The sequence below is a fragment of the Gracilinanus agilis genome, chromosome 4 (genome assembly GCF_016433145.1).
Source record: "Gracilinanus agilis isolate LMUSP501 chromosome 4, AgileGrace, whole genome shotgun sequence".
NCBI classification, from domain to species: Eukaryota; Metazoa; Chordata; class Mammalia; order Didelphimorphia; family Didelphidae; genus Gracilinanus; species Gracilinanus agilis.
In genome coordinates this window covers 468,462,239-468,479,775 of record NC_058133.1, presented here as the reverse complement: position 1 = coordinate 468,479,775, position 17,537 = coordinate 468,462,239, and the positions used below count along the sequence as shown (strand labels likewise).

At 41.6% G+C, this 17,537-nt stretch overlaps 1 protein-coding gene across 1 annotated transcript in view; it reads left to right on the top strand.

Annotated features, from left to right (window-relative positions):
- The first annotated feature begins 4,442 nt into the window (after window positions 1-4,442).
- The window catches only part of IGSF3 (immunoglobulin superfamily member 3), an 84,918-nt gene continuing 71,823 nt past the window's right edge, over window positions 4,443-17,537 (top strand). The window contains exons 1-2 of the mRNA XM_044675532.1: window positions 4,443-4,569; window positions 16,576-16,953. Of these exons, the coding sequence (XP_044531467.1) occupies window positions 4,443-4,569; window positions 16,576-16,953 (505 nt within the window). The remainder of the gene's footprint in view (window positions 4,570-16,575; window positions 16,954-17,537) is intronic.

Here is a 17,537-nt window from a genome sequence, read left to right as displayed (position 1 = left end):
GGGGGGGGGGGGAAATCCAAACCAACCAACACAAGCACTTTGTTTGATAGCATATACTACTAGTTCCCAAACTTTTTTGGCTTACCGCCCCCTTTCCAGAAAAAATATTACTTAGCCCCCTGGAAATTAATATTTTTTTAATTTTAATATCAATTAATAGGAAAGATAAATGCACCTGTGGCCACCACTGCCCCCCTGGATCACTGCAGCACCCACAAGGGGGTGGTAGCACCCACTTTGGGAATCACTGGCATGTACCTTGTCCCATATTCACAGTCTCTCACTTTTCTATTGAGAGGAAAAAGTCATGTTTCAGCAACATTTTTCTGGAACCAATGTAGGTTGTCATTACAATTAATCTAAGTTTGGCTGCCCTTCAGTGTTGTTTTTGCTTCTGCCATTGTAGTCATTGTCTATATTGTTCCTTTCATTCTGCTTATCATGGCTCTTTATCAAATCACATAAGTATTTTTCCTATGTTTCTGTGAATTTCTTATATTCATCATTTTTTATGGCACACTAAAACCATTTATATGCCACCAGAATGTCATCAGTCACTCTCCAATTCATGGCCACCTATGTTGTTTTCAGAATGATGTACAGAATAAAACCTTTACCTCAGAAACAGAAAGATTTACATGAAAATCCAGTTTCTGCTACATATTGGCAAAAGACACAAAGCAAATCTCTGAATGTCTCAATACTCTAGAAAACAATCTTATACCATAAGTTTCAGAAAAAAGTGCAGTTCTCCAGTGGTACATGAAATCCCTTCATTCCAGGGTTCCCTATAATAATGAAATCACAGTTTCATCCATATTGTTTTAATTGTTTATCATAACCATTACCTTCTATCTTAGAAATAATTTTATGTATTCCTTTCCCCTTCTCCTTCCCTTTTCCCTTCCCCTTCCCCTTCCTCTTCCCCTTCCCCTTCCCCCTTCCCCCTTCCCTTCCCTTCCCTTCCCTCCTTCAGTCTTAGAATTAACACTTAAGTATTATTTCAAAAGCAAAAGAACAGTAAGTGCTAGGCGTGGGGGGGGGGGGGGGGGGGTTAAGTGACTTAGCCAGAGTTACTTGGCTACGAAGTGTCTGAGGTCAGATGTGAACTCAAGTCCTTTAGCTCCAGGCCTGGCTCACTATCTGGTCACTCAACTGCCCCTGAGACATTTTCAGGGGCTCTTTCCCATACCTCAAATGTTCTCCCTCTTCATCTCCACTTTCTGCCTTCCTTCAAGTCCCAGTTTAAATACTTTATTCAAGAAGCCTTTCCCAATCTTTTTTTTTTTTTTTTTAACTCTTACTTTTTGCCTTAGTAACAACCTTAATAGAAGAGAACAGGGCAGCTGGATGGCTCAGTGGATAGAGTGCCAGACTGGAAGATGGGAGATTCTGGGTTCAAATCTCAGATACTTCCTAGCTATCTGACTCTGGGAAAGTCACTTAACTCCAGTTGCCTAGCCCTTACTGATTTTCTGTCTTGGAAATGATATGATCCTTACTATAGATTCTAAGACAGAAAGTAAAGATTTTAGAGAGAGGGGAAAAAAATACAGGACTAGCCAGACAAGGTTAAGTGACTTACTCAGGGTCATACAACTAGGAGGTATCTGAAGCCATATTTTGAACCCAGATCATCTTGATTCCAGGTCTTGTGTTTCATCCACTGTGCTACCTCAATGTCCCTTTCCCAGTTCCTTCTTAATATTAATGATTTCCCCTTGAGATTATCTCCTAGTTATCCTGTATATTTCTTGCTTGTACAAAGTTGTTATTCATATGTTGTATCTCCTAACAAATTGTGAGTTCCTTCAAGGCAGAGACTGAGGTTGTTTGTTTTTTATTTTTTTTAGACTTTCTTGGTATTCCCAGCACTTCTCCCAGTGCCCGGCACATTTATTGCAGTATCAGGAAATAGAGCCAAATGCTAAGGAAAATTGATGAGTATTGATTAATGACATTTTTTATTATTATTATTATTACTTTTGAAAAGCAACTTCCAAGACTTAGTACAAATTCAATATTGTTTCTTTTGGAGGTCTGTTACTGGAATTCAATGGGGGTCGTGGAAAAATTAGACAAGCCTGCCAGACCTAAAAGCTTTTCTTTCATTTAATGTGTTTGAGAGAAGAGCATGTGGGATTAACTGGAGACATCTAAGAAACATGGTGAGGATATAGGGATGAGGAGAGGTGGATACTAGGGGAGCCTACTTGTCTACAGTGTTCAGATCACGCCCGATACCTCCAACATAGCACCAGGCAAGGCTCCCTAGAACCTTCCCTTCCCCACTAGCTGTCTGATTGATCCCTGTGCCTCATTTCTCTCCTCCATCGTCCACACGGTTGTCTAAGCCATCTTCCTAAAGCGTAGACCTGGCTCAGCCACTCAAGTGCTCAGGAAACTCCAGACACTGTTACTTACCCCCCAGATCCTATGTAAAGGCATCTTTGGATTTTGTAGCTCTTTCCCCAGCCCCTTCCTGCCTTTGCAGTCTTTTTTATATGTTGCCCCTCTCCATGCCCTCTATGGCATGGCCAGCCATGCCAGCATTCTTGGTGTTCCTCAATCATAATTCTCTTTCTCCTGTCAGCGTGCTTTTCTTTTTAATCCATATTGTCTTTCTTAGAATTGATACACACTAGTGGTTCCAAGGCAGAAGAGCTCCAAACTCTAGGCAGTGGGAGGGAAGTGACTTACCCAGGGTGACAGTTGGGAAGTACCATGCTTCTTTCTCAACGAGCTATTCCTCCTGTCTGGAATACATTCCTTCTTCCCTTCTGCCCCTTGAAATCCCTGCATTCCTTAAAGATTCACCTCAAACACCATCTGCGAAGGGAGGTCTTTACTGCTTTCCTTTCAGAGTTACCTTGTATAAACTTTGTCATCTTGAATATACCTTTTATATACTTGATATCAGAGTTCTCTAAAAATGTGTAAGTAAAATGCAACTTTAAAAGGGGCAGCGGGGTGACTCCGTAAAAAGTCAGGCTTAGAGAGGAGAGGTCCTGGGTTCAAATGTGACCTCAAATACTTCCTAGCTGTGTGATCCCAGACTAGTCACTTAACCCCAATTGCCTAGCCCTTACATAGTGGTGGTAGTGGTACCAGTGGTGCTAGTAGTAGTAGTAGTAGTAGTAGTAGTAGTAGTAGTAGTAGTAGTAGTAGTAGTAGTAGTAGTAGTAGTAGTAGTAGTAATAGTAGTGGTATAGTAGTAGTAGTAGTAATAGTGTTAAGAAGAAGAAGAAGGAAGAAGGAGAAGGAGAAGGAGAAGGAGAAGGAGAAGGAGAAGAAGGAAGGAGAAGGAGAAGGAGAAGGAGAAGGAGGAAGGAGAAGGAGAAGAAGGAGAAGGAGAAGAAGGAAGGAGAAGGAGAAGAAGGAAGGAGAAGGAGAAGGAGAAGGAGAAGGAGAAGGAGGAAGGAGAAGGAGAAAGGAGAAGAAGAAGAGTTAGTAGTGGTGGTGGTAATGGTAATAATGGTAGTAGTAGTGGTGGTGGTGGTGGTGGTGGTGGTAATGGTAGTAGTGGTAATAATGGTGGTAGTAGTAGTAGTAATAGTAGCAGTAGAAATGGTAGTAGTAGTAGTAGTGATAGAAGTGGTGGTAGGAGTAATAGTAGGGGTAATGTTAGTAGTGGTAGTAGTAGTAGTAGTAGTAGTAGTGGTAATGGTAGTGGTAGTGGTAGTAGTAGTAGTGATAGTAGTAGTAGTAGTAGTAGTAGTAGTAGTAGTAGTAGTAGTTGTAACAGATGTGAGTAGTTGTTGTTGTTGTTGTTGTAAAAGATGCGGTAGTAATGCTAATAGTGATAGTAATAGTAGTAATTGTTATTTAAAAAGCTGACTTTCTGCCACTGCAGCCTAAATTATAAATACCTTTTTGGCTGAGAAGAATTAATATTGTTTATACATTTGCTCCTAATTTTGGAATGATTATGTCGATAATATGCATTTGGTCTTCAGAATATCTCTGAGCAATGATTACATAAGGTAGGCAATGGGATCCCCTTTTTTAAAAGTAAAGTCATTCTATGTCTCCTTGTCCCCTACTCTTCCCCCGCCCCCAACCCTTGCCTTCTATATTGGATATTTGATATCCAATCTATATTCTATATCCAAAGCAGAAGAGTTGTTAAGTGACTTGCCCAGGGTCATATGGCTAGGAGGTGTCTGGGGCTCTCTGTTCACTGAGCCACCCAGCTGCCCTTCTTGTCCCTCACTCTTGACTCTGGACTGAAAGAAGAAGGCAGGAAGGCAGGGGTCCAGAGCAGGTAAAGTGGTGTCCCTTCAATCACTCCGTTACCATGTCATTAAGCACTGACTGAAGGGGCACTTCTGATGTGCCTTCAGGCCAGCTCTGTGCTGGACATTTTTCAAGGAAGCCTTTTGATTTAGTAGAAATAGCGATCCCCCTTCTAGTCATCTTGTTCTTTTGAGCCAATTTCCGCGATGTCTTTCTGGCCACCCTTCAGCAGAAAGCAGAGAGCACCGGCATCCTTAGAACTAGCGAGAGCCTCTACAAGACAGCAGATATGTGTCATTCATCACTGGGATGTCTGTGACATTGTTGGGAACTGTACAGACCTAAATCTAAAATGACAGCCTCCAGCCACCAGGCTTTTGTTATCTAAAGCGTTGCAAATCTTGAGGCTCCTTTGCAAACCTTTAAGTGTATGTAATTAGGAGAGCTTGTATCTATCTAGCATTTTAAGGATTGCAAAGTTTTTACATATGTTAACTTATTTGAGCCTCACCCCAACCCTATGAAATACATACTGTTTTTCTCTACATCTTACAGATGAGGAAACTGAGGCAGGAGAAAGGTTAAAGTAATTTAATAATAATATTAGCTAACATTAATATAGCACCTACTATGTGCTCAGTGCTGTGCTAATGCTTTACAATGATTAGCTCATTTGATCCTCAAGACAAGCCTGCCAAGTAGGTGCTCTTATTATCCTCATTTTATAGATGAAGAAACTGAGGCAATGGGAAGGTTAAAGCAGTTTAACAACAACAATAATAGTAGCTAACACTAATATAGCACCTACTATGTGCCAAGTACTGTGCCAGTGCTTTACAATTATTAGCTCATTTGATCATCACAACAACACTGGCAAGTAGGCATTATCATCCCCATTTTATAAATGAGGAAACTGAGGCAGAAGAAAAGTTAAAGTAATTTAACCATAATAATATTAGTTAATACTAATATAGCACCTATTATGTGCCAGGTACTGTGCTAGATGCTTTACAATTAATAGTTCATTTGATCCTCACAACAACCCTGGCAAGTAGGTGCTATTATTATCATCTCTATTTTACAGATGAGGAAAGTGGGGCAAATAGAGGTTAAGTGATTTTCCTAGCATCAGCCAGCCAGTAAGTGTCATAGAAAAAATGTCCATTCACATAATATATGTGTGTATACACGTATATTCATATATATATATTTCTCTTCCCATAGATATTCATAAATAATAATTATGATAAAGCATGTTCCCTAATTCATGACAAAAGGGGAAGAGATTCATTTTAGCCAATATTAATTAATACATCCATTAATGGTCATGTTGAGTTAATAATAACTGATACTTCTATATGCTTTTACAAAATGCTTTATTTATGTTATCTCATTTGAATCTCATAACCCCCTTGTGAGAGAAGTTCCGCATGGATGGATGGACTATTTTAATATTTTTATTTGTATCTTTTTTTATCTCAATTTCATTTATCAATATAGCCCACTTCTCTCTTCTACCCAATGAGCCATCCCTTTAGAAGAAAAAAGAAAAGAGAGGAAGAAACAGCTCAGCCAAGCTAAACAGCATATCAGCCATGGGCAGACTCTGAGTGTGTGTGTACATGTTTACACATGTGTACATATTTATACACATGCATGTTCATGTGTTTGTGTATACACTGTTCCACGTCCAGAGTGAGGAAGACACATTTTCTCACTTCTTAGAGGACAGAATTGTTCTTTGGAATCGCATAGTGCTCAGTTTCTGGGTTGGTTTGTTTCTCTCCATTTATATTGTTGTGGTCATGGTGTAGATTGTTTTCCTGGTTCTCCTGACTTCAGGATGCATCTGTACATACAGATCTTCCCATGCTTCTCTGAATTCATCCTTCATTAACGTCATCTCTGATAGTACATTAACATAATATTCCATTACATTTATGTACTACAAATTTGTAAACCATCGTTGTTTAGCTAATTTATTATTATTCCCCTTTTAGAGCTGTGAAAACTGAGGCAAAAATAGCTTACTTGCCCATGGCAACACAGCTACTTGTGTCAAGAGTCAGATTTAAACTGACGTTTTCTTAGCCCCCAGTCTAGTTTGTATTATGTTCCTTTTCCATGCTGCTTCCCCTCTGAAGGAAGAAGGAGAAAGGAGGTGACAGCTGAAGGCTGGGGTGGGGATTTAAGAAGATGGAATGAGGGGACGGAAGCTTTGTGGGACAGGGCAGGTTAAGAAGGAAGCCAAAGCTGCTTTTGATAATCGGCTAGAATACTTAAAAAAAAAAAGCCCAACATTTGGGATCCATGCACTCTGCCTCAGCTGATGTTCCCCAACCAACTTTTAGTCCTTAATTCAAGGCTTTTTTTGCTTGAGATTTGAGGGAAATAAGACGTAATTGGAATTATTGAATGGAGGGAAGAAAGAAAAAGAACAGGAAAGGGAAGGTTCTAGAATTGGAAGGAACTTGAGAGATCATGTAGTCCAAACTTTATTTTACAGATGAGGAAACTGAGACCCGAGAGGCAAAATGTTTTGTCTCTGCCCAGTGTCACCCAGGTAGCCGCCAGGAAATGATCAAGATGGGATTTGAACCCATGATCTCTTAACTCCAGACCCAGTGCTTTTCAACTACCACTCTCAGAAAGAGATGAAAACTAAGATTGCTATGGACCTGAAGTGGAAGCCAGGGAGAATGCCAAAAGGGGAAAGGCAGTAGGCATTGGCAGAAACATCAGAGGAATTCGGTGGGGTGTGAGAACTGAGGAGAGAGCATTGAAGCCAGCTAGGAAGAGACCCAAGGGGACCCGAGGGGAGAGAAGTTACAATGGAATGGTGCAGTTAGAGACCAGATTGCAGGGGATCAAAGAGAGAATGCGAAGAGGGAATAAAGGTGTAGTAAGTAGAGAAAGAATGTTCAAGGACTTGATTCATGAATGGGAGAAAGCAATCCAGGGTTGCGAGTTAGCTAGAGGGACCAGGGAGGTGAGAGGTTGACTTTATCAGAATTGGGGAGATCTGCTGTATAAAAGCCAAAAGACAAAACGGGGACCTTCTGCTTTTTCAGAAGCATCAGAAGACTTAAATAAGGTGGAGGAGAGGGTGGTTTAAATTATTAATAGATAGTCTAAAGGAGAAGCTCACTGGATTTTTTTTCCCCCTCCCAAATAACAATAGGAAAGGTTAGGAACCAGGAAGATTCAGGCTGTGAGATCTGAAGTCCAGTATTTCGCTTGGCTCTGCCAATACGACGCAGAACTTGCCTTGGGGCACGGGCAGATTATTTGACCGGAGCGCCCCAGCTTCCTAATCAGTCTGTTTATCGCTGCTTGCCTTCCAGAGATGGGGCCTGTGTTGTCCACCAATTATCAGGTGTTCTTGTCATGTGTGATGTTTCAAAAGTACCCTGTGGACTCCATAGACAGGATCTCTGGGAGGTAATATATAGTGTGTATAAATAGTAGCTGGGGTTATTAAGCTCATTACTGCGTCAGGTACTGCAGTTGGTATCTGATGGGATTCGAAAGCCTGTCCCCTGCTGATCCCAAGTCTGGAGCAGCCGAAGTAGAACCTTCTCAGGCTTACAGCAAGAAATGCTCTTTGACTCTGAACACCTTGCCTACCCCTCCCGGGAGCGCAGGGAAACCGGAAAGGACCATTGGCGTCGCCAAGCAATTTATTAAGTGCTTTTGTCGTTGTGTCGTGTCCAAGCCTTCCTGACCCCTTTTTAGGATTTTCTTGGCAAAGATAATGGAGGGGTTCGCCATTTCTTTCTTTTTATTTATTTATTTGTTTGTTTGTTTTTGTTTTAAACCCTTAACTTCTGTGTATTAGTTAGAAGAGCGGCAATGGGGGTCAAGTGACTTGTCCAGGGTCACACAGCTGGCCAGATTTGAACCTAGGACCTCCCATCTCTAGGCCTGGCTCTCAATCCACTGAGCTACCCAGCTGTCCCCCTCCCCATTTCTTTCTCAAGTTTATTTTATAGATGAGGAGACTGAGGCAAATATTGACTTGACTTGCTAAGGATCATGCAATGAATAAGTGTTAGAGATTGGATTTGAACTCAGGGAGATGAATCTTTCTGACTCCAGGCATGGCACTTGTCTACTGTGTGCCACTTAGCTGCCCATAAATGCTGAAATATGCCAGGGACACCATACTAAACCTTGAGAATTACCCCCTCCCCCCCAAAAAGGGTCTCTTCTCTCAAGGAGATCACATTATAATGGGGGAGAGAACATGCAAACAACTGTGTACAGACAAGATATATTCAGTGTACACATTTCAGAAATGGGGTGGTGGTAGAGAGGACCAGGAAAAGCCTCTTATACAAGCTGAGATTTGAGCTGAGTCTCTTTTTTTTCCTCTTGTAATATTTTATTATGATTTTCCCCAATTTGTTTTCTGACATTTTATGATCCAGATTCCCTCCCTTCCCTTCCCCCTTCCTGAGACTGTAAGCAATTGGATAGAGGTTATCCATGTGCTATTATGCACTACATATTTCCATATTCATCATATTGTGAAAGAAGACACATATCACACATACAACAAAAACATCATGAAGGAAATAAAGTAGAAAATGGTATGCTTCGCTTTCTCTGAAGCACTCAGGCTCCTTAGTTCTTTCGCTGGAGCTAGATGGCATTTTTCATCCTGGGCCTTTTGGAGTTGTCTTGGATCATTGCATTGCTGATATTGCTAAGCCATTCACAGTTGATCACAGTTGAGTCTTGAAGGAAGCCAGGAAACCTAGAGCATTCCAGGCCTGGGAGACAGATGGTAGAAAGATATGAAAGCAAGGAGGAAATGAACACCAACATGTCTCCTGTCACAGGATTGTAGAATCTGTGGAGGGAGTGAATTGTGAAAAGACTGGAAAGTGTGGTTAGGTTGTGAAGGGTTTAAAAAACTAAGGATTTTATATTCGATTCTAGAGGTAATAGGGAGCCACTAGTATTTATTTAGTAGGGAGAGAAAGGAGGCAGCTAGGTGGCTGAAAGAGCCAGGCCTAGAGACAGAAGGTCCTGGATTCAAATATGGTCTCAGACTCTTTATAGCTGTGTGACCTTGGGCAAATCACTTAACCCCTATTGCCTAGCTCTCACCCTCTTCTGCCTTGGAACCAATCCTTAGTATTTATTCTAAGACAGAAAGAAAGAAGCTTTTTTTTGTTTTGTTTTGTTTTTAAGTAGGGAGAGGAGGTTATGACTAGGGAATAACCCAAGTGTCCAAAGTTTCAGAGGACAAAACTCACTCTCTTACACAGACCTTGCCCTTTATCCAGCTTTTTGTAGTTTTTTTGCTTTTGTTTTTTGTCCCTTAGAGATTTACTCATTTTGCACAACCTATCTTGCTTGACTTCTCATAGTGAAACTTTCATTGGAATTGTGAAAAGATAGGCATACCAATACATGGTTGGTGGAGCTGTGAATTAGTACAACCATTTTGGAAAGCAGTTTGGAATTATGGGAATAAAATGCCTAAAATGTCTATACTTTTTGACCATGAGATTATACTATTAGACTTTTACCCAAAGGAGGTCATTAATAAAAAGAAAATCCTCATATACACCAAAATAGTACCATCTTTTGTGATATCAAGAAATAAAGTATATTTCACTGACTGTTGAATGGCTAAACAAATTGCAGTATGTGAATATAATGGAAGAGTATTCGATTCTTATATATTACTATAAGAAACAACAGAGAAACAGTGGAAAATATGAACCGATACAGAATGAAGTAAGCAACTCCAAGAAGCCAAAAATAAACAATGAAAATGGAAATAGCAAATCCCCAAATAATTAAAAATGAATACTGCAAAATTTCAAAGAACAAGTATAGTTTCAAAGAAAAGATGTGAGAATGTTCTTCCGTTCATTCATTTTTAGAGGCAGGAGATCAACAAGTATAAAACACTGTGCATATTTTCAGATTTTCCTCAATGGACTGATTAGTTTTACTGATTGTTTTTTTCTTGAAAAAATTTTCTTTGTTGTATGGGATGACTCTTTGGGAGAGGTTAGGGCTACAAGGAGAAACTTGAGCAATGCAAAAACAAAAGATATGATTTTTTAAAAAAGAAAAGAGTATCTATGGAAGTTATGGAGGCTTGGTTACCTGTTTACTGGACCAGAATAAATTCTGCTAGCCATATTCAATCAAGTAGGCATTTATTAAGTTATTGCTGTGTTCCAGGCACTGGGGGTACAAATACAAAAAAACAAAATGATCACTGTTCTCCATTAGAGGAACTATCTACATTATGGAAGGAGGAAGGAAGGAAGGAAGGAAGGAACCAAGAAAACAAGCATCTACTATATGTCAGGCACTGTGCTAAGGATTTCAAAAATATTGTGTGATTTAATCCTCACTGAGAGGGAGGTGATATTTTATAAACCTTATTTTATTGATGAAGAAACTTGAGTCAAACAGAAATTAAGTGACTTTTCCAGAGTCACACAGCTATTAAGTTTCTGAAGATGATTTGTATTCTGGTCTTCCTGATATCAAGCCCTCTGCTATATCTGCCATTTGCCTTCAGGACTTGTGCTAGCTCTTAGACAGATCAAGAAAGGATGCATGTAGGGGCAGCTGGGTAGCTCAGTGGATTGAGAGCCAGGCCTAGAGATGGGAGGTCCTGGGTTCAAATTTGACCTCAGATACTTCCCAGCTGTGTGATCCTGGGCAAGTCACTTGACCCCCATTGCCTACCCTTACCACTCTTCTGCCTTGGAGCCAATACACAGTATTGGAAGATGGAAGGTGAGGGTTTAAAAAAAATAAGAAAGGATGCATGTAGGTTGTCTTGAAGGAAGTGAAAGATTATTTGAGGCAGAGGTAAAAAGGAAGTGCATTCCAACCATGAGGAAAGTTAGTATCAAGACAAAGAGAAAGAAGATGGAGAGGGGCAGCTGTGTGGTTCAGTGGATAGAGAGCCAGGCCTAGAAATGGGAAGACCTGTGTTCATATCTGGTCTCAGACCTTCTTAGCTGTGTGATCCTGGGCAAGTCACCTAACCCTGGCTGCCTAGCCTTAACCATTCTTCTGCCTTGGAACCAATACTTAGTATAAATTTTTTTAAACCTTTTCCTTCTGTCTTAGAATCAATAGTGTGTATTGGTTGTAAGGCAAAAGAGTGGTAAAAGCTAGGCAATGGGTGTCAAGTGGGTTGCCCAAGGTTACTCAGCTAGGAAGTGTCTGAGGCCAGATTTCAATCCAGGACCTCTGATCTCTGAGCCTGGCTCTCCATCCACTGAGCCACCCAGCTCCCCCTTAGTATCAATTCTAAGACAGAAGGTAAGGAGTTTAAAGGGAAGGGAGGGAGGAAGGAAAAAAAGAGAGGGAGGGAAGGAATGAAGGGAGGGAGGGAGGGATGAAGGGAGGGAGAGAATAAGGAAGGAAGGAAGGAAAGAAAGAAGGAAGGAAAAGAAAGATAGAAATAAAGGAAGAAGGAAGGAAAAGAAAGAGATAAAGAAAGGAAGGAAAAAAGGAAAGGGGAGAGAGAGGGAGGGAGGGAGTGAAGGAGTGAGGGAGTGAGGGAGAGAGAGAGAGAAGGAAGGAAAAGACAGAAATAAAGAAAGGAAGGAAAAAAGGAAAGGGGAGAGGGAGGGAGGGAGGGAGGAAGAGAGAGAGAGAGAGAGAGAGAGAGAGAGAGAGAGAGAGAGAGTCTTGTGAGCAATTTGTATGAACTCTTATAGAGTGTGGGAAGGGAAATAATGTATGAGAATAGAAATCTATATTGGGACCAAATTATGAAATTCTTTACAAGCCCAATAGGGAGGTTTATATTTATTCCTAGAAGTAATACAGAGATACTGGGAATGACACAGTCCATTCTGACTTAAAGGAAATCACTCTGCATGGATGATGGATTAGAGAAGAGAGAGGCTTGAGTCAGGGACGCCAATTAGGAAGCTGTTGGGATAGTTTAGGTGAATGGCTAGAAGGGCCTGAACTAAAGAGAAAGCTTTGTCAGTAAAGAAAAAGGATCAGATGTCTGAGATGTAATGGAGATAGAAACAGCAAGATTTGGTGATTGATTGGATATGATGGGAGAGGGAGAGTGGGGAATTGAGTATGATAGCAAGATTGGGAAACTGGAGGAATTGGTTGTGCCTTGGCTATAAATAAGGAAGTCTGGTACCAGGGTAGGCTCGGGGAGAAAGACAGTGAGTTCTGTTTTGGGCTATAGAGTTTGAGATGTCTCAGGGACACCCATTTTGCAATGTCCACATTTAGGCTGTTTGAGGCTCGTTTACCTCATCTCCAAAATGTATAGAGAATCCTTGACCTACGTAACCCATAGGCTTATTGTTCTAGGTCAAACGTAAGGCCCTGCTTCTAAAACATTCCAAAGTGCTGTTAAATGAGCTGCTTTTGTAACATAGAGAGCCTCTAAGTAGGTTGGAAAATCAAATGAAGGCAGGATAAATTTTTAAAAAATGAGAAAACCCATACTTTTAAGAGAAGACTCTGATAGCCACAGGGAGGTAGCGAGGAAAGAGCCCTGGATTCACAGCGAATGGTTCTGCCACTGTATGACCTCTGACAAGTCATTTAACTTCTTTGGCCCTTGATGAAGGGGTTGAACCCCTGCCCTCTTGGGCCCCTTCCAGTTCTATATCGATGAAACCGGGATTTTGCATCCCCAATCCTGGAAGGGATGTAGTGGACCAGATTAGGCGAAGCTTTGCCTCCTGGATCCTGGTTTCCCTGTGGTGATTTAGATGGCAGCCTGACAGTAGCTGTTAAGGGTTTGCTCAGTTGGGTGTATCAATTTTTCCTTGGTTGTCAGTTCATTGGAGTTTGTGGCGGGTGGCTGTATTCCAGCCCTCAAGATTTACGTTTGAATGCAGTGGCTTATGGTGGGCAGCCATTCACGGGAGCTCTGGCCCAGTGCCCTTTGTGGGCCAGCAGAAGGAGGAGAAACCAAACAATGCCTCCCTGGGTGGCATTAGAAAAGGGAGGGAAGGCTAGATTTGAGAATAGAAAATGAAGCCCCATTAAGATCCTCTTTGCTGATTGTGGGAGGGTCAGGTTAATATTTAGACTGTTTGGGAGGTTTCTAAGAACTAACTTGTTCTTCTCGTGGCTCACAGAGCCCTAACCCGTCCCTGTCGCCCTTCTGGTTTTCCTTTGCCTCCCTAGCTGTCTACGCTTGACCCCTTGGTCATCTACTTCAAGAGCATTCCCCCAAACTTGCTTGAATTCCTCCCAGCCTTGCCCCCGTCCCCTGCCCACCTTAGCCAGGATTCAGCCCCTCAGTCTTTGCCATCTCTACTGTTTGCTTTCCCTACTACTCACCAAGATGGTTGGACTCGAGCATTTGCCAGTCTGCCAGCATTTACCCTATAGGTAAATGTGGCTGGCACTATACTAGACCCTGGAGATACAAATTCCCCAAACTGAACGTTTCCTTCCCGCTTATCTGTTAAGTACTCTGGGCATGGAAAGGGCTTCAACATGTCTGCTGATTTGTAAAGACAGGATATGGACAAATAAATACGAAGTTATGGGAGGGAAGAAGAACTGATCTATTCCCCAACAAAGGTTGGCACTGCCCAAGAATGTTCTATCCTTCCTGATTTTCCTTCTAGATTTACTGAAATTCCACCTTTAAAAAAAAAAAAAAAACCCTTTCCTTCTCTCCCAGTAACAACTCTAGGACAGAAGGGCAAAGGCTAGGGAAATGGGGGTAAGTGACTTGCCCAGGGTCTTACAGCCAGGAAGTGTCTGAGACTAGATTTTAGCCCAGGTCCTGCTGATTCCAGGCCTGGAATTCTAGTTGCCCTTCTGCCAGAGACCTTTCCAGGTGTATTAGTTCCCCTCACCCCTCAGGTGACCTCACCCTGAGATTGTCTACCTCCCATTTATAATGTGTACCTTGTGGGTATATATTTGTTTGCATTTTGAGGACAGAATACAGTTTTTTTTTGTTTGTTTGTTTTTTGTTTGCCTTTCTTTCTATCTCTAGCACCTAGTATAGTGCTTGGCACATATAATAAGTGCTTGTTGATTGATTGAACTGGGGGGATCAAGAAAGTTCTCTTGGAGAAGGTGGCACTTGAACTCAAACTTGAAGGAGGGAGGGGGACAGCTGGGTGATTCTGTGGATTGAGAGTCAGACCTGAAGACAAGAGGTCCTGGGTTCAAATGTGACCTCAGGCACTTCCTAGCATTGTTACCCTGGGTAAGTCATTTAATCCCTATTGCCTACTCCTTACAACTCTTCTGCCTTCAAACTGACACACAGTATTAATTCTAAGATAGAATGTAAAGGTTTATAGATGGGGAGGAGGGGATCAAAAGAAACAAATGGTTCCAAAAAATAGGACATAGAATTGTCGGTTTCTGGGAGAAGGACTCTCAGGAACTTTCTTGTCCAACCTCCTAATTTTATTTATGAGGAAATGGGGGCCATGGGTGTTATTGGTCTTGCCCAAGGTTAAAGAGGTAGTAATAGCATAAGGCAAGATTTGAACCCATGTCCCTTGACCTAATTGGACCTATGACTGCATTGGTTTGGAGAAAGAACTCCTGGATGAAGAAACTTCCTCTCCAACCTGTTGCTGACACCTTCTCTGCAGTTTAGTCCTAGATTGTTGCTTAAGGCATGGTGAGATTAAGTGACTAGCCCAGAGTCCTACTGCGGAAGCTAAGGTGGCTCAGTGGATAGAGTCAACCTGGAGGCAGGAAGACTCGTCTTTAGGAGTTCAAATCTGGCCTCAGATGTTTAAGAGTTGTGTGACTCTGGGCGAATTACCTAGCCTTGTTTGCCTCAGTTTCCTCACCTGTAAGATGAGCTGGAAAAGGAAATGACAAACCATTATTGGAGAAAAAATAACTCCAAGAGGGGTCACAAAGAGTCAAAATGTGATTGAAAAGATTTAAGAAGTTCAAATGAGATTATTTACTATTCCCTCAACATATATTTTCTTTCTTTTCCTTCCTTTTCCTTTTCTTTTTCCTCTCTTCTCTTCTCTTCTCTTCTCTTCTCTTCTCTTCTCTTCTCTTCTCTTCTCTTCTCTTCTCTCCTCTCCTCTCCTTTTCTTTAATCTTTATCATATGTCTTAATATCAAACCTAAGACAGAAGAGCAAGCAAGAGCGAGACAATTGGGGTTAAGTGACTTGCCCAGGGTCACACAATGAGGATGTGTCTGAGATCCTATTTGAACCTGGGTCCTCTCAACTCTAGGCCTGGCTTTCTATTTACTGTGCTACCCAGCTGCCCCTCATATTTTCTTTCTCTAATGTGCCTTTATTCATCCTCTTTCCAGTGCTTAAAATGTCATCCTCTCATCTACCACATTTCCAAGTTTTCAAATCCTGTCTATCTTTCAAGAAGCTACTTAAATGTTACCTCTGCCATGAATTCTTTCCTGACTTCTCTCCACTGACAGTTCTCTACCTGCTGCTACATTTCCTCTCCTCCATTATCTGGCTTACTACCTCCTTTTGTTATATATTCAAGTATCCTAGCTGGGATTTTAATGATTTATATTGAGGTCCTAGCCTCTGAGGTTCTCCCTGCCTCCATCTCCTGGCTTCTATGGCCTCCTAAGACTCACCTTGAATCTTACCTTCTGCCAGAAGCCTTTGTGTCTCTCCCCTACTCGTCAGCACCTTCCCTCCAAGATTCTCTCGCAGTTGCGCTCTACAGTGTATAGATATATCTCGAATGGACATAATTATTTGTGTGTCGTCTCTCCTGTTGGAATGTGCACTTCTTGGGGGCAGGGACTGTGATTTTTGCCTTTCTGTCTATACTCAGCCCTTAGCACCATGCCTGGCACGTGTAATAAACACTTAGTGCATGCTCGATGACCGATTTAACTAAATAAAAGCAATAACCAGGTTTGTATTTATCATATTTATCATATTGTAGTCTTGACTTTAAAGTAGGGGACCCGGGAAATATTTTCATCTTTTCCTGTGGATTTGCGTAATCAACCTAATTTCTTTTCATTTTTGGGTGGGGGGTATTTCTGCACTTCAGTTCATATCGACATGTTTCTACTTCTGTTTACAAACAATTAAAGTGATTATTCCTAAGGGTTAGACAGTTAAAGGCAATAAAGACCCGGTCTTCTATGTGAAATTACCATATATGTAAAATAGGGATGCTACCTTACCAGGATGAGTTTTAATTAATATTTATAAATCACAGTGGCTGCTAAGACATTTATATTGCAATTATTACTACTGTCACATGAACAATAAACTCTTTGAACAATGCAGCCCATTTTGTCTGTCGGCCTGCAGAAAAGCCCAACGTTTCTCTCTCTCACTCTCTCTCACTCTCTCTCTCTCTCTTTTTCCTTGTCTAGGTGTGGTGTCAGCACAGAGACAAGTCACTGTTCAAGAGGGACCACTTTATCGCACAGAGGGCTCCCATATCACCATCTGGTGTAATGTCAGTGGCTTTCAGGGACCCTCCGAGCAGAACTTCCAGTGGTCCATTTACCTGCCGTCTGCTCCCGAACGGGAGGTGCAGATCGTCAGCACCATTGACCCTTCCTTCCCCTACGCCATCTACACCCAGAGAGTCCGCACCGGCAAGATCTATGTGGAGAGAATCCAAGGCAATTCAGCCTTGCTGCATATCACAGAATTGCAAGCCCGGGATGCCGGGGAGTATGAGTGCCACACGCCCAACACGGACGAGAGGTACTTTGGAAGTTATAGTGCCAAGATGAACCTAATAGGTAAGGGAGCAGATGTTCTTAACACAGGGGAAGGATTCCAGCAATGGGAGTTTTTGTCTTCTGGCGCTTTATTTTGTTTTGTGAATTCCATTGATTGAAAAAATCACTTTGGGGATGTCTGGCTGACTCTCACTGGATCAAGAGCCATGCCTGAAGATGGGAGATGCCTAATGGGGTGACTCTGGGCAAATCACAACCCCCATTGCCTAGCCCTTATCCCTCTTCTGCCAGGAAACCAGTATTTAGTATCTATTTCATGGATCCACTGAGCCAGCACATTTTTCTCCTAAACTCCTGTCTTAGAATCAATAATGTGTACTGGTTCCAAAGCAGAAGAGAGGTAAGGGCTAGGCAATGGGGGGTTAAGTGATTTGCCCAGAAGTGTCTGAGGCCAGATTTGAACCCAGGATCTCCCATTTCCAGGCTTGGCTCTCAATCCACTGATCCACCTAGCTGCCCTTAGTCAATACATTCATTTCTTTGCCCTAAAACTCTTCCCTTCCATCTTAGAATCAACACTATATATATATATATATATATATATATATATATATATATATATATATATATATATATATATATAT